The 18,590-nt window shown below is 37.0% G+C and overlaps 1 protein-coding gene across 1 annotated transcript in view; it reads right to left on the reverse strand.

The window, feature by feature from the left end:
- Positions 1-18,590, reverse strand: part of cntn2 (contactin 2) — a 131,403-nt gene that overhangs the window by 34,121 nt on the left and 78,692 nt on the right. The window contains exons 13-18 of the mRNA XM_039749084.1: positions 14,301-14,476; positions 11,581-11,701; positions 8,759-8,917; positions 7,658-7,807; positions 7,316-7,386; positions 6,980-7,214 (exon numbers count right to left, since the gene is read on the reverse strand). Coding sequence (XP_039605018.1) covers positions 6,980-7,214; positions 7,316-7,386; positions 7,658-7,807; positions 8,759-8,917; positions 11,581-11,701; positions 14,301-14,476 — 912 coding nt within the window. The remainder of the gene's footprint in view (positions 1-6,979; positions 7,215-7,315; positions 7,387-7,657; positions 7,808-8,758; positions 8,918-11,580; positions 11,702-14,300; positions 14,477-18,590) is intronic.

The following is an 18,590-nucleotide window of genomic DNA, read 5'->3' on the forward strand; positions in this document are numbered from 1 at the left end:
GTTTTGATTAACAGTTGAGTCTGAAGGAAGCCTAGCAGATATTGGCATGCTGACTCCAGGTTCAGAACTGAACACCTCAGATTTAAGTGGAGAGGCTGCATTTCATATTCTCCTGGTCAAATGTCAAAGAGATCTGTGACTTTTGCTCCTTGTGTGCCTGACTTCTTTAGTTTACCTGATTGCACGTAAGGCTTATTCATCTCATAGGATTTCACAGTTCTAAGGTAAAAAGATTAGGCATTTGTTTTCCTACATCTGTTATTAACTTTGCAATGTGTGGCCCTTTAGTTTGCAGAGAGTGATTGTCTATTTTTGACATGTACAAAAAAGGAGATTTTATTAATTCATTCCTGAAACAGCTCAGTTTAATTCAAGATCACAAGAAGTTGGATCCACCCCAGCAGCATTGTTTGCAGGGTAGAAACCAACTCATTATAGAGCGCACTCTATCACACATCCATACCAGGCCAATTTAGGGTAGCCAGTTAGCCTAATACATATATGTTTTGGCTGTGGGAGAAACACTAAAGTCCTGGAAGAATGCAGACATTTCAAATCCACAGTAACAATGAGGAAGCCTGAATTTGAATCCATTCTCCTAGAGAACTGAGGCAACAGTGCTAATCCACCGCATTACCATTTCACCCAAATGACTATTATAGTTGCTATACAATATAGGCGTGACAAAAATGACCTCCTTGAACTGGATTCAAAATGTATGCATATGGATCAAACATGGCCATTTTTTTGGTATGTTCCATTTCCTACAAGTATAGGGTTTGCCAGAAAGGTACTGTATTAAAAAATAGAGAGAGATGACTAGAATATGAGGTGGAATTCAGTGAATTAATAAAGTAATGAGAGGGGACATTTGACAGAAAGTAATCTGTGTAGGCAAACTGGAGCCACGTAGCAGCACAGTTACTGGGACCTGTATTAAGAATGCAAGACACCCATCCTGTTCATCACATTGTTGTGCCACTGCCTACCTGAATAATGGAAAACTTAGACACCAAAAATTGTGGCTTATATACAAGAAGTAGCTAAAAAACTAATAAATCAATGAATAAATTGGTCAGTCATTCAGTTGATTTAATAATTAACTAGACAGTAAAATATTCAGTGCTTACAATATACTTGGTTTTAAATTCTCAGATTTAAGCAGCATTCGAAAAAGAACGCAAAAAACTGTTAAGTGCAATGCCTCACTTCATGAATATCATTCCAAAGAAATATACCTTTCATGGTCTTGAGGGTTGATAAAACTGTCAAATCAAAGCCACGAAACTACAAAATCATTCAATACAGTAATGTCAGAAAACGTTCGTTCACCCATTGTATTTTTGATTAAGACACATTGGGTGAAATGAAATCTACCAATCACAAGGGCCTCCACATTCCATCCTGCATTAGCCTGAAAGATGGATGGACAGACAATGACACCAGTAGTGATGAGCAAACCCTGCTGTATTTGCTTCACCTCGAGTCTGGCAAAATTAGTAAATGTTCAGGAACTTCACCAAACTCAGTGAAATGCTTTAGAGTCACTGAACAAGTTTTGAGTGGAAAAATGTCTGTCAACTAAGCGGAACCAATTATTGTGGCCAAAAATGTGACCTGAACCATGAGGTAGCAGTGCTAACCACGTGCGCCACTATGCCGCCCCAAGATAAAATGAAAAGAATTATATATCAGAACAGTATAATTTCTTGCAAAAACTGCCAGACATAAAGCAAGAATTCACTACAAATGTGATAGCAGGTTCTCAGCTCTCTCAAACCGAAACCTATAGTTTGTTTTTTGCCTTACGCTTTTCTTCATTCACTTCCACTGTTACTAAATAATTCCTAAACTAAAGCAGATGGATTCTTGACGCCTTTCTGTTTGTATCAACTGCACAGCTCTCTGAGTAATATTATTAAAAAAGTAGGCAAACATATTAAACTAGCCATGTGCACCCAACTGCGTGTTAAAGTTGTGTCTGTTTAAACGTGGCTGACAGTCGTGAACTGGGCCCTTCGTCGCACAGCATTATGATTTTTTATAAGGGAAACAAAATTACAAAAGAAAACCCTTGGATATTGATTCGATAGGAACGGCCTACTCGGAATCACTGTCCGAATAGTAATTATGTGGTGGTGTGGGAGCATTTCTGCTTCTGTCCGTTCACAGTCCGTCTCGTTTTCACAACGCTGTCGTTTCCTCTCACGATGTCTTCTCAACCTTTCTCCAATCTCGCAGGTTGCTTTATGGCAATCCAAAGAGTAAGGCAATATACACGGAGCAAAGGTTATAAAATGGGGACACATTGGTATCCAGGCTCTTTAAAGCATAAATAGGGATCACTTCACTGACATGTGAGCAAGTCACGGTACAACTCTGAGACGCGCAGCACTCGCCGCCTACAACGTAACAATAATAATTTCCAGAACGTGCTGTTACGTTGTCATTCATTTTACCCACTGTCTTTCTTTCATTCATATGTTACGTAGGCACGTACCTTTTATCTTCTGCAATCTCATTCTCTAACCAGGCCTCAGGAGCTAACCAGCGTAACACTGTCCACCACCCCTTTCATTATTCCGGCACATTGTTGACATCCGTGAGTAACAACAACGTACTAAACTGGAAGGTGGTCTACGCATGCATGGAATTCGCAGACAAACAACGATCAAGATCTAAATGAAGATCTCTTTAGTTAATTTAAAGCACAACAATTTGTTTAGTTTGAATGTCTGTGTTTTGAGGTGTGACTGGAGTACTACAGTCTTCAGTAGTATAAGCCTGGAGGAGATTCTTAATGCAATGCCTATGTTTTAGCTGTCTCTCTACTGCCATCTAGTGCTTCTTCTTCAAATTCATTCGCGGACAAACAAAGATCAAGATCCAAATGAAGATTATATTTAGAGATACAGGTCACATACAAGACCATACAAAAAGATACTACGCTTAAGACACAAGTACAACAACACATTTCCAGTTTCCTTCTGTGTGTACATTTTGTCTTCACAACTTTTCTGATAATTTTTAGCCCACTACTAGGATTAGCACTATATACCTGTGACCTGTCCCATCTAACACTGGCTGCTACAGCTCTCTGATGTCTCACTGGCCCTTCAAACTACTATGGAGCAATAAAAAAAAAATTTAAATAAGCTGGCCTGGAAATTTTTTAGGAAAATATTCAGCGAACAAAGTCACTGTCAAACACACCATTCGCTTTGAAAGAATTATGGCAAATTTTACCGATCAGCACTAGTCACCAGACACTAAAGAGAAAGTATCAGCGTACAAAATGCCCTCTGGTAATCAGAGGTCAAGTTAGTGATCCATTGTTGGCTGAACACTGAAATCTTACATGGTACTGTGGAATGAATAATTAGTAATCTCGAATGCTATCACTTAGGATATGAATATTCTAAATAGACTAATCACACCAAACTGATATCCTCAATCTGTAGACGAAAGCCACACACCTCATACTTCTGACCAGCATCACACAGAACAGCAGCTTTTTGTGACAAACGTGCAATTCTATGCTGAAGAGTAGGGGGCAGCAACTCATTTTTCACTGAGGGCTGATGCTAGTGTCTGATTTTTCTAAAAAGTAAATCTATAATTTAAGAGCAGAGAACATTGTATATAATTTTCTTCCTTTTGTAGTGGAGTTAGTCAAAAGGAAATGACATCCTACTAAACGTCTAGGTGATTAAGAGCATGGAGGGCAGAAACACGTGACATTGAGAATAAATCGGACTAAAATGAAAGGAAACACATTCACAATAATCTTCTGAATTCTTATCTGGGCCTGTTTTCTCACAAACTCAATAATGGGCACTGACTGATTGTCCAAAGAGTTAAGTAAAGAGTTTTCGACCATATGCACTTTGGGAAGCGTGTGTAGGAAGTTTCCACAGAGACTTTATTAAAGTATATCAAGGACTGTGCTTCTGAAACAGATGTGAGTAACACTGGAGCACCACAAAGAACAGTTTTGTCTGTTTTTCTATTCTCTCTGTACACCTCTGAGTATAAATATAACAGCAGGTCATGTTACCTGCAGAAATTCTCAGATGATTCTGCACTTATTGGGTCTATTGATAAGGGGGACAAGATGGAGTATAGGAGTCAGGCGGAAAAGTTTGTTTTTTGGTGCAAAGAGATTTGTCTGCATCTTAACATCAGCAAAGCCAAGGAACTGGTTATTAACTTTCACTGCACCAGAGCCTCTATGTCTGGTTACTATTCAAGTAGTGGATTTAGAAGGGGTGCATACCTACAAGTACTTGGGGGTCCACATCAATGACAGGCTGAACTGCTCTTGTAACACAGAGGAACTATATAAGAAGGGGCAGAGCAGGCTCTTCTTCCTTAGGATACTGTGTCCCTTTAATGTGGGAAGTGAGATCCTTTACATCTGTTACAACTCTGTAATGGCCAGTTCGATTTTCTATGCTGTGGTGTGCTGGGCTGGTAACACCACTTCAAGAGAGTCCCACTGAATCACCAAGCTAATTAAAATGGCAGCTTCAGTTATGGGGCACACCGTGGACCACTTAGAGGTAGTAAAGGAGAGAATCAAAACAAAACTGAGTGCCATTATGAACAATGCTGCACATCTTCTCCCCGACACACTAACACTTTCATCTAATGAATTATTCAGCAAAAATGTATCAAGATGTACTATGGGGGTCCTTTATATCAACAGTAAAACATCTGCATAACGCCTCGCTGTAACTGTGACTGTCAAGTCAGAAGTTTTCTTGCTTTTGAAATTGTCTTCCTTTCTATCTCTCACATACTCAAGACAGCAGCACATACAAACATGCAAGTAGGAATTTCCTTGTGCTGCATACACACATCAGTAAATATGAATTTAAACCTGATTGAGAACTGTCCAGAAACTGCACAAGATAATACAGTTCAACTGCCCCCTCTAGTGGAAAACATTTTTTTTTCTTATTTTTTTCCAAGCATAGCCTTAGCACACCATTGTCTAATTTGCGACTAATTTCATTCTACTCCGTCTCTTGACCAAAAATTCACTTCCTAACTTTATCATGATAGGTTGTTCCTTTAAACTTCACTACAAACAAATCTCAAGCCAAGTGAGCTTTACTTCCATGAGAAGTTCTTATGATGGTATAAAAGAGTCATCATCTTCATGTCCTTTAACACTTGAACTGTCAAATGCTTTTTTGGCACTATATTTTTTGCATCATTCCTTGTTGCTTACCTGTTTTTATTTATTTGCTGTATAGTTACTGAGATAACAAGCACACATAATAAATCCAATACATTGTTATACATGCCAAACAGAAATTAAACTTGTGCATGAACTCTTAATAAAACTATAGTTGTATCTAAAAATTTTGCATCTATTAATATTTTAAGCACTTAGTTAACTCTCTCTCTCTCTCTCTCTCTCTCTATATATATATATATATATATATATACATACTGATTTTAATAATAGTATTGTACAGAAAGGAACAGAAACAGTAAATCTGTGTGATTTTCATTGGTATGTACTTGGCAGTTTGTATCTTATTAAAAAATATAGCAGAAGAAATCAGTCAACAAAATTTAGGAGAACAATAGTTTTATGCCATCCCATTAAATAATAAAAACATATGTATTTTTAGAAATGAATAACAATTATATGTGTCATACTGAGATGAATGAGCAAAGCCCCATCACACATATACATTTAGAAACAGAACAATGAATGTTGTTTGACGGGGAGGACCATCACTTGTTGCAGCTTTGAATTAATAACAACTTGATTAGCTTCAATCATGTAACCCCACAGATATTACACAAAATGGCCGACAGTAATATAATGTTTTGTCACTATGCCATAATTGAATTTCTTGCTAGAAAGGAGGTTCCCACAGCCTATGTTTATCATAAACTTCAGCATGCATATGGAGATGTGTGCATGACTGCCAGTACTCTAAGAAGTTGGGTGAAGCATTTTAAAAATAGCTCCACTGACATCCAAGATCAGGGTCAAAGCTGATACTATTGAACTGCCTCAACAGAACGGAACATTGAAAGTGTTAATGCACTGATCAGAGTTCCAGTCTGGCACCCTCCAGTTACCATGTTTTTGGAATTGTAAAGGACCAGATGTCAGGATGGCACTATGAGACCACAAAGGCAATTCAACAAGCTGTGCATAAAACTTTTTGGGAAGCTGGAACGGAGGAGGTCTTCTGTAATGGTATCTTCAAACTACCAGAATGATGGGAAAAATGTGCTCAAAGAATTGGAAATCTTATAGAAAAATAAATGTAAACACTCCCAGGTTTTTTTAAAAAAATGATTGCTTGTTCATTTCAGAACTACTCCCATATTTGTTTTCTTAACTGAAGTCACATGCAAAAAAGAATTTAATTGTATTTGTCAGTCAGTCATTTACCAACCCACTATATACTAACATAGGGTCACAGGGGAATGCAGGAGCCAATCCCAGCAAACACAGGGCACAAGGCTGAAACAAATCCCGGTCAGGGCGCCAACCCACCACAATAATTGTATTTGTCTTGAGGTTTATTTTGAGTCTGTAGACCAAAAGCCTAGCTGATCCATCTACTACAAATAAGCAAAGAGTCCTAATATAAGCATAAAGTGGCCACTGATTAGGATTGGTCAGAAGGAAAACCAGAAACCAAGGAGATACTGCTGCAGGACTCAACTTGGCTACTGGAGTCCTGGTGGAACACTCAAGACTGTTTCAACCCAGCCACACCCGTAATTAAGTCAGTCTCTTTAATTAATGACACAACATCCTCCCCTTTTTAGAAATATGTATTTGGTTCTGCTAAGAGTGTTTTAAAAATCCTGCTCTAAACTATTGTCATGTACAATTTTAAGTCCAATTCTCTTGCATCCATCTCCTTTACATGAGTGATTATTCTGTTCTATTCAAAGACAATCTTAAATTAGAAATATCCCTTGTGGGAGGTTGACTCACCTTCCTCAGCAGAGTAAATCAAAGCGGTCTGGCTGAAAGGTCCCTCTCCTTTATTGTTGTAACCCTTAACTTTGACTTCAAAGGGACAGTAGGCGGTGATGCTTTCATTGTGGTACACATAACGGGAAGACTCCACATTTGGAACCTTTATTAGATGCCAATCCTGTTTTCCTCGCTTCCGGAAAGCCAATGCATAGCCAAAGCCATCACCGTTTTGATACTCGCGTGCCATAGGCTGTTGTTGGATACAAATGAACACATTAACCCTATACCTGTACGCCTGGGCTGGCAATGCAATATTTTGCACCACTTAAACAGGAGAGAAACAGCACTCACAGTCCAGGTGATGATGAGTTCATGCCGGTCTCCTCCTCCCCCTCCTAGGCCTGAAGGTGCTACAGTAGGAGCTACGTGAAAACACAAGTAAACATATTTAGCTGACTTGAATGAATAATAGGGTAACTTCTTTGACCACATCCTTCATCTGGAGTACTGTACTTACTGGGGCTTGCAGTTGATAGATGTGCTCATAACTTTCTAATGGCTTTTGTCAAAGTCAAGTAGTTTCACTCTGTCAAAGTTCTAGACACAATCTAAGTGTCTGGTACATCTTGTCAAACTAGGTATTACCTAAAAGTGTTTTATCCCATAACCACCTGATAGCTTTTTTTTCCTGACCTGCTGGTTTTGTCCGGATACTCTGTGATGGCATGCTGGGCTCTCCACTGCCAAGGATGTTGCTAGCAGTGACTCGAAACTCATAGTCCATCCAGGGAAGAAGGCTGATGATGCGGGCCGACTCAGCATTACCTTCTATGTTCATGGGTTCTATGAAAACACATAACATGATTTTATTAGTACCCCATCAGCATAATAAAGCCAACCAATAAGAAAACAGAACAGATCTTCAGTAACTGATTAGAACCAAAGAGTGAAAAGCAGACTCCGCTGAAAACTAGGAGGAAACACACAGAAAACAAAACACAGGCAGAGAGAACCATAGGAGTCAGCAACAAAGTGAAAGATCTGGATTCGAAATAGATATGTTAGTTGAAAGAAAGCAAGAAGCAATTAATCTGTTAGCTAAAAAAACTTTTGAGTAGCTGTTTTTCCCAAGTTGCTCCACAGGAGTAAGCCTGGAATCCTTGAATACTGCAGCGCTTCCCTGTACCAAATAAATACAAAGTTTAATTGGCTGTAAGTCCCAAAGTCTTTCACAAAAATTGGGTAACTAAATGTAAGCCAGACTTCCAGTGATGTTCGATAACAGAAAAGTAAAATTTCCTAGCAGCTGAAATTGCAGAAATAAAAATTGGGTGTCAAGAGCATGATTATCTCAATGAGCCCAACTGGGCTAAGCAAAAGGGATCACAGGAGATGATTTTAGAAAAAGCCAGAGAGGTCACATGTCCATCTACTTCCTTTAGAGCTCTGATGTCTACAACATGGAAGAAAAACTATGACCTCTAGCTGACTCCATCATCCTCTCTGCCTATTGTCACTCCCATCTCTGGTCACTTTAAAAAGATCGGTACAACCTTAAGTATTCTGTAGAAGACAATGCTGGTAATGTTCTTATATACCTTACTATTTTGTACAAGAACCATCTCTGCAATAAACTGAATATTTTCCATACAGGACCCAAACCCATCTTCATTTTCTCTCTCTGCTTATTTTTTACGGTAGACTGAATACACATCAATCCTAATTTAAGAGAAACAAACAAAAAAACCAAGAAAAACCAACACTCAATCATTCATTACTGCTAAATTGGCTTACTTGTTCTTACTTGCTTCCAGTCACTAGACAATGGGGTTCTGGCATCAATAATGTACTTCCCAATAGGACTGTGATTATCATAGCCTCGACTCCATCGCAGTTCCACTCCAGTTTCATTAATTGTCTTCACGACAACACCCCCTGGTGGTCCAGGAGGTCCTGTAGCAAGGACAGAACAGTTCACATTGTAGGTAGATGTATTGATAACCTACTAACAGATAGATAGATAGATAGATAGATAGATAGATAGATAGATAGATAGATAGATAGATAGATAGATAGATAGATAGATAGATAGATAGATAGATAGATAGCACTTTATTTGTCCCTCAGAGAAATATGGCTTTTTACATACATACATACATACATACATATAGGGTGGTCCAGATTTAATTATGCAATTTTCATTACGCTATAACTTGTTAAGTTTATTACATATAAAATCACCCAAAAAATCCTGGACCATCGAGAAGTGTGTGAACTGATGACATGAAGAATTGTCTTCGTGCCAAATTGGAATTGTTCCCGCATAAATCAAAGTCATCCAGACGATCTGGATCTGCATAATTAGATCTGGACCACCACATGTACATACATACACACATACTAACATAAATATTAATTTATTATGACAAACATTATTGACCCTGTAAGTGGTAGCAGAAGGTGTCTTGAAGAAAAAAAAATCATCATTTTTTTGAAATTGCAAGGTGCTTATATTAAGTTTTAATTTTGCTCAAATCAACCATTATGAACCACAAAGAAATTAATTTACAAATAAATTTACATGACCCTTAAGGCAATTTAATCAACAAATGTACAGAGCCAATTTATATTAAAAGCATCCTCTGTTGTAGATTAATACTTTATGACCTAGTAATTGTGCTAGTAATTTATAACTTTAATGCACCTGTTTTCTTATCCATGGAATTTATGGTGGTTTTAGTTAAGTTTTATAATTTAATAAGCATTTATTTCTGCAATTGTACAGGTAAGTACAGGATCAAAGAGTCGGGAGCCATCCATCACTAAGACAACTAGTTAATCATAGGTGCAAAATGTCACGTTCCGGAGCTTCACATGTGATTTTATTATAAATATGATTTATCTGAGAGTCCAAAAAAATAATGCCAGAGAATGAGACACACCTGAAGGAGACAGGCAGAGAACATTACATTTGGATGTCGGAGACCATAACTTATCAATCATGTCATACTGAATCAAAAAGCCACCCTGGGCAACATCATCCCTTGTCATTGCTGACTTTCAGCAAGCTTTCTCAGACTATATTTATATACAGACTTTGCTATCTACTTTATCTTCTATTACACTTTCTTCTGTTGGTATTATTATCTCTCTCTATATAAAATCCAACGTCTCTCTGTCTGTATGTCTATCCGCTTTTCACGAGAGAACTACTTAACGGATTTAGTTTTTTTTTTCTAAATTTGCTTGCCCATTCCAGTTGATTTTGTGACCTCTGTTATATGGTACGTATGTGGATAAGGCTCAGTGTGTGTTAATATTAAAATTCAGCGTAGATAATCTAGTAACAAACATGGCGAGTGTCATCGCGCTAAGTATCATAGTTCACTTGTTGTACCAATTTATTTGCATGAATCCCAGAGCGATGCAGCACACCAAGGGGAGGGGCATTATCAAGGCTGAGAAGTCACACCACAATAGGAGGAATAAGTGCAGTAGAAGTAAGACATTGTTGGTTGTTAATTGGCATATAATCAAAAGCTGTATAGACTGTCATGTGCCTCAGAGACACCTGTATGTTGCTAGTGTCGATGATAGATAGATAGATAGATAGAGAGATAGATAGATAGATAGATACTTTATTAATCCCAAGGGGAAATTCACATAGTGAGTCCCTAAGTGTAGTACTAAGGATTGAGTGCCAGTGCAGGAAACCACTTATATGGTACATATGTGGATAGGCCTCAGTGTGTGTGTTAATATTAAATTGTGAGAGTAGATAACAAGTAACAAACATGGCGAGTGTTACTCATTCCTCAGTTATACAGCATGTTTCACTAAGTACAGGTATATTGAGGGAGTAAGTGGTTACAGTTTTTTGTTTATAACTACAGTATATGCTATTTGTTATTACTTATTTTTGATTAAAAATGTATCCATCCATTTTCAAACCCCCCATTTCAATTTTTGTGTAGTACTTGATAGACTACAAATTTGCTGATAAGCCTTTCATATACTGTTTATATATTTAAATACAATTAACTATACAAACATTTTATTTGAAATCAGCATGGTAGCAAAGTGGCAGAATGGACAGCAATGCATGTTCTGGGTGTTGAGGTTTCCCGCAGCAATTCAAAGATGTGCACACGTAAACTGATTACTAAATTTAAATTGTCCTGGTATGAGAGACTGTTGGGGTATGCATGAGTGTATTCTGCGATGAGGTAGGGTCCCATTGAGGGATGCCCTCTACCTTGCACCTTAAGCGTTTAAGATAATTATCGTCTTTCCAAGAATCTCTGTTGTATAATCAGAAACATTCCCAAGTTTAATTAATATAAGTTTATGAAAGGAAATAATTAATTCTCCTAAGTAAACTCTAAACTCCTTTGGTATCTTGCAGCAGAGGGGAAATTACAGTGAAATGAAATCACCCCCTTTAATCAGTCATCTAAGTAAACTGATAAAAAAAACAGCTGGTCTTTCCAAATTGCAGGCCACAGGATGTAGAACCACTGGTAACTGCATACGGAGCCTCAAATGCCAGTGTACACTTGCTAAAGACATTCCCATTATTGTACTCAGCATGTTTTGCATCATTTAAAGGCCTGTACCTCTCACGACAAGCACTGAAGAAGCAGACTTGCTGTCCACTACAGTCTGTGCTGTACATGTGTATCTGCCAGAATGCTTCAGCTGGGCATTGAGAATAGTCAAATCACCAATGGCCTCATTCTGTAAAGAGAAGGAATAATTTCATTAGTTTTAGCTGTGCAATTAGACATTCTGGCTTTTTTCGTGTTTGGCCTCTATCTTGAGATTTAACTCACAATTACTATTCTTTGTGTATTTTTGCTACCAGAGTATAAGCCACAGAGTTTGACCCACATTAAAACCTTTCCACCAACTGTTTGAAATAGCCAGGAGGCATAACGATGCATGTCAGAACGTACTGGGGTAATGGCACTACATCTCTCATGCAGTAGCTCTATAACTCATCATGGGATGGATACTGTATATAGTAACTACTGTACTGTGCTTTTATCTCAAATAATATTGAGTGACAGCTGAACCTGAAGACTGTTGTTGCTAGTTCTTTATATTGTTGTTCCACATAGTTTTACCTTCCTCACCAGTTTATCCACATAGCAAATCTGCTATTTTTACCCAGTATTCATAGACATCATCATGTATAAAGAACTAATAAATATTATTACTTATAATCATAATTTCATAACATCCCGAAACCCACTTAATGTAAACTGAGACCTGTGAATTCCAAACCATACACAGAAATGAAGAAAAAGTACGCACTTCACATACACAATGACCTGGTTTGGAGTTCGAATCCAGGATGCTGGATCTGTGATAAAGCTGCATTAGTCACTTTGACACATTGTCACACCATCAGAAATTCAATTATCTTTTCATTTAGATGTTGTTTAGCTGTGCTGTCACCAGCCTTTTAATCAAATGGATATTCAGTGGTAAATAAATCACTTCATTTGAAATAATGAACTTAAGGGGATTAAAAAAAAATGCTGGTTAGAAAAGTGAGTATCAAAGTAAAATTGGCCAAAATAATGAAACATTTTCAATTCTGTTTGGAAAACAACTGCTAAACATTTATAAAGACATATCTGCTGGAATTGGGTTACATTCCTTTAAATTCGTCTGACACACTGTCACAACATATCAAAAAGAGCTGCATGCTAGGCTCGTATTACAAAAATATTTGCTTTTTCGTTCCTTGTTGGGAAATATTTAACTGTGTCAGGAAATGTTTAGTGTTTCCAATTTACAGAAAAAGCTGTACAATAATCAACTGTCTTTTTGCATTCTAGACACATCAGAGATGTATCACCTATCTCTGTACTGTGAAGTGCAGGATACATGAGATTTCTAAAAAAGATATTTAAACGAGTATAACACAGTGTTCTGCAGGTAATCCCATTTTTACAAGAAGAAGAACAACTTTCCTGGTCACAAATGTCTACAACATCATTTCATCATTTCCCAGGCTTAATGACCTGGGGTTGACATTCAGACCTTAGAGTTTCAAGGGCAGAAGAAACTAATTTTGACTAGAAAAAGGAAACTCAATCATTGCTAGAAATTTTACTTTTCATGTTTTAAAACCCCATATAGTCCACATAAAAAAAGTGGAACTAAGTTAAAGAAATAGATTGGTAAGTGGACAACAGTTGACACTCTGCCATATCAAATCCCAGAATCAGGCCAAGGAGATAAAAGAATCAAAAAAATAATTTTATTATACTAATAAGTAACAAGAAACAGTGAGCAAAGGGAATACATAACACCTGCCTCCACGGTAAAAGTGTGCAACAGGCGGTGTGGTCCACCAACCTGCACATTCAAAAGTAACATACCACAAGACTCCATTATGCCAGTTTCCTTGTCTGCTTGCTAGATGAACAGCATACACCTACCTATTCTTTGTTGGGAACAATTGCTTGTTGTGACGGGTTTGACCTTCCATCCTGGGCTTTAGTTTCTTTCTCATCTTGGCTCTCCTTCTAAGCAGCAGAGCTGGCTCTTTCATTTAAACAAACTAAGTGGTCACCTAGGGTGACAAAATTTGTGTGCGGTGGGCCTTGATTTATAAATGCGACCACCCAACTTGTATTTACATAATCATATTATTTTTGCATGGCACTGATGTGTTTAGCCTTAACAACTTAACATTCACCACACCCTGCTTCACAGACACTGTACTATATTTAAATTGACTATTCTTGTTTCTTCATTACTTTTAGGTGCAAGTTCATAGTTTTATTTTTTTATTTTATTTTTTATTTGTTCCTATCCTAATTTTGACATTGAATTGATGCAGATTTTGGATTCACACAGAAGCTTCTTTTCCATTTTCTTCCTATACTTTGCAAACAAAGTGAACTACCATTACAAATGCTTTTTGAAGGACTGTTTATGAGCCTGTTATGGATCCTGTCAATATTAAAAAAAAAATACTCAGATATTGGATTTCTGCCTAATTGCTTAACTTGTCAGCATTGTAAAAAACATTATATATAAATATTCAAGTTACCATTTCATGCAACCATAGCTCTCGTTACCACCCCAAACTCTCTTACTTTAATAAGCATTTGTTTCTGTAAAATATACTCTGCAGTACTTCATGTTTAATATACTATGCCATCTTTTTTTTGCTTGAATTTCTGTATCTGTAATTTTTCATTGCTAGTATATATTAATTTGTTTCTTGTCTACATCTGATAACTGACATCACGAACACAACTTATTGCGATCTTTTTCTATAGAAAAACTGTTTTAAATATATGAATAAGGCTCTCACCGCCACCACCTGGCGATAGTGTCCGCCGGATTGATCTGTATCTATAAGAACACCATCAAGGGCCCACGTGAATGTTAAATCCATGGTTGGGTCATGAGATGCATGGCACTGCAAAGTGACATTTTCACCCTGATTAATGTCAGCATTTGAGGGAGCCAGTGTGATCTTGGTGGCATCTGTAGAAAAGCACAGATGGGAAATTGTGGAATGAGAAGGTTAGAAAAAAAATCAATAAAATACAGGCATCTCCGCATACTGTATACCTTAAAAAAAATAATAATGACAATGATAAATAACACTGCCAAAACAAAACAAAAATGTGATGAAACATTTCAGACATTGTAACTTTTACCTTTGTTAACTTTAGATGTAGACTTTAAATGCATTCCTTAGGATAGTTTATTATCAGGCTTTTGGGAATAAATTTGATTAACTCAATTTGTATCATATTCCATAAACACAAAAAATACATGAACACAGACCAAAAAGAGGCATTAAGACATTATGGTATTTAAGCCAATGTCATAGACGTAATAATTACATTACTCAGCTACAGGAAGTGTGGTTTTTAATAAAAAAGACAGCTTACTGTTATCAGAGTCACCAAAATGTGGTCAATACGAATGTATCATTAAACATACAGTATAGGCATACATAGACATTCTGTACATAATATCCATCCATCCATCTAAACACCGGGGCTGAACAACATTGAAAAACAAGAAAAAAGACTTAAAAAGGCAATAAATCTCACAAGATCTGAAATGTGCATAAGACAGATGGCATTCATATTCATTTCAGTCTTGCCAAAGCACTCCCATATGTATAATTTGTGTCATACACATCTGGTCAATTTTGAATGAATTACATGATGCTCCTCCATTCAACAGTTTAATGCAAATTCTCCACTGGCTCATTGGACTATTAACATAATATAGGGTTTTAAAAGAATGTAACATTTAAAATGTATAATTGCTTAAATACCCCTTAATTGCTTGTATTTTACGGTTGTATCGTATATTCTGATATATAATGAACAACATGTACATGTAGTTACAGTATTTGCAAGTGTTTTTTTGGATGTGCTTTGTTTTGTTAATGATTCTAGCACTTTGCTGTGTGTAATATGCTGTATATGTGTAAGTACATTTACTTAAAACAAATGCTTCATGAACTAAATGATTTTCTATAACCATATGTAATCACAGAAACTCTATAGATAATAAAAGACAGACACTATTTTCTTTCATGGATTATAGTGACAAAATTTGCACTTCTGACCACTTTATTTATACATGTATATGGATTAACTGTCAGGTAAGACACATTTTCTGTTTGGTCTTGTCCCTTGTCATTAGCATGGCTTTCTCATAGCTTCATCTTAGTTTAATCCTGATGCTCTGTATATTCAATTAATTATCATTATTATTCATGGTGGCTCCAAAATCAGTACTAACCCCTACTTTCTCTTCTGTTCTTTTTCCGGTTTTCTGTGGTGGCGATCTGTGCCACCACCGCTTGATCAAAGCCCTGTGATGTCCCTACATTGATGGATTAAAGGTCAGAAGTCCACATGACCATCATCATCAAGTTCTTCCATGAGAACCCTGAATACAATGAGGACTGATTGAGGTCATTTATGATAAGTAGAAGGCTTAGAGGGGCTGGGTGGTCTTGTGGCTTTGGAACCCCTGCAGATTTTATATTTTTTCTCTCCAGCCGTCTGGAGTTTTTTCTTTTTTTCTGTCCTCCCTGGCCATCGGACCTTACTCTTATTATTATGTTAATTACTGTTCCCTAATTTTATTTTCTTATTTATTATGTCTTTTTTCTCTTTCTTCATCATGTAAAGCACTTTGAGCTACATCATTTGTATGAAAATGTGCTATAGAAATAAATGTTGTTGTTGTTGTCATACTCTTTATTATGTAGACCTTCCCTTACCACACCATCAGGTATTGTAGTTCAGCACTCTCCCCCCTTCCCTTTTACATCTATAACCGCAGGAAATTAGGTACAGTAAAAGAAAAGGCAGGAGAAACAGCTATGCTGTTAATCATTATGTATCATAGGTAGTACACCTAAGATGTTTAACAAAGTACAGATGTGAGTGTTGACAGACCCTAACATACAACCCGATAAAACTGGGTGTAGGTTCAGGCGGCACATAAACTTGTAATTACACTTGATTCTTCTTCTTAGCTAGTCTATTACATCTGCAGGGCCAAGTAGCCTGCCTGTTATATTATGGCTGCCAAGATGGAGATTGTTTTCTTTATGGGCATACGGCAAAATAGAGCATTGTCTTTGCAATCTTCTTCTTATTGTGTCTTTGCAGTCTGAGGCCATTTACCAATGAAACAGATCTCAAACAAGCCTCTCCCCAGTTCATCGACTTTACAGTGTGAGGGTTAACATTTACTAATGAAACAGCTCATTAGTGAAGTTTCAAAGGGTGAAATTCAGCCATACAACTCACCCTGACTGTCCTATCAATAGAACTCTAGGGGTAGAAAAAAATGGGATTGTCAAACTTCCTGGCTCTTTAGCCATTATATGAATCTAAAACTAACTTTACAAATAAAGACATAATAAAAGTACTTATCAACCTATCTGCTAGATATTACTTTTTTTACAGTTCATTACAGTTCTAACATTCCTTTTCATGTTATGACTAATGAGAACAACAGTAAAATACGGTTGTACTGTATAAATGAATATTCCTAAACCTGTTTTATCAAACAGGTTAGGACCCCATAGGACCAGGGTGCCAGTCTATCACAAGCCCCACTTCCACATACAATCAAACTCATACTCCCAAAGGACTTACTTAGAACTGGCAATTAATTTAACATGCACATTTAGGGATGTGGGAGAAAGCTGAAGTACCTGGAGAAAAATTCAGACAAACTTGAGAATATACAATTTCCATAGAAATTGACCAGTTGTGAGATTTGAAATGAGGACACATAAACTGCGGCATCAACATCACATACATTTCTATCCATCCATCAATTCATTATCAACCCGCTATATCCTAACTACAGGGTCACGAGGGTCTCAGCCAACACAGGGCGTAAGGCAGGAAACAAACCCCGGGCAGGGTTCCAGCCCACCGCAGCACATACATTTCTGTAACTTAATTGCAAAATTAAATAAAAATTATAATGGAATATTTTATATGATTTTTGGCAGTTCTAAGTTAGTGTCATGTTTGTTTGCATAGGGGACAGTTTAAAGGCTCTAGTGATGATAATTCCCTGCCACTCCAAGATTGATGGCTAAACCACCACTGATGTCACTTCCAGTGTCCATCTATCTACACCTGCCTCTTACTGCTGGAAGGACTTAAAACCAGAAGATCTGCTGTCTTGAATCAGTTCATACTTGGCCAAACATCTGAGAAGAACATTTTCAGGTTCATTTTGAGATTGTGTTTGTTCTTTTTTCCCAAACATTATATGGGGTCTACAATTTGGTGCCCAAACTGGTTATGATCTCTTTCATCTTTTGTTACACTAGTGTCAAAATACAGAAAAACCTTTACAAAACACTTTGCTGATATTTAAATGTGCTTCAGGAAATGTGAGTGAAGAAGCTGTGAGCAAGGTGACTTGAGATAAATAGACAGCAGGCTCTTGGAATAAAATATGCAATCATGCCCACTGCTTTGAACTGGAACAATCAGAAGCATGGTGTGCATTCAATTCATTTTAAATACGTAAGTCTTAAGAAAGAAAGGCTGATGTCAGTGAGAATTATTATTTTTTGTTCACTTAATGCTTGCTTTGCCCAGTGAAGTGGAGGTAAAACATGAGAGTATGGAAGCTGATTATAAGATACAGTAAACTACACTGCACTGAACAAAAGTGGATTCTGTGCAAGGACGACTGTTGGAATGTACTATTTTATGATCAAAAAATGAGAAAAGGGAAAGCTATAGCAAGATTTTAAAATGTATTTAAATCAAATATAAAGAAAGAAACACTTGGGAATTTATGTGGAAAAATGGGTATAACGAGTAATGTTAAAGGGCTGATTTGTTTGAAGCCTTGAATTTTTGTAATCTGCTGATCAGTTGCTTTAATTGTAAACTTTGAAATGCTAGACAATGATTGTGATAAAATGAGACTGGAAGAAGGGAGACCATCAATTACAACAGTATACCATAACCTAACATATGGAAACTTATAATTTCCCAACACTTAACAGTATTGGAGAGTAGCTGAATAATCACCAGTGTGCACACAACACATACATGCTCTGCATTATTAATAAGGATTCCAGCAA

The sequence above is a fragment of the Polypterus senegalus genome, chromosome 3 (genome assembly GCF_016835505.1).
Source record: "Polypterus senegalus isolate Bchr_013 chromosome 3, ASM1683550v1, whole genome shotgun sequence".
Lineage (NCBI taxonomy): Eukaryota > Metazoa > Chordata > Cladistia > Polypteriformes > Polypteridae > Polypterus > Polypterus senegalus.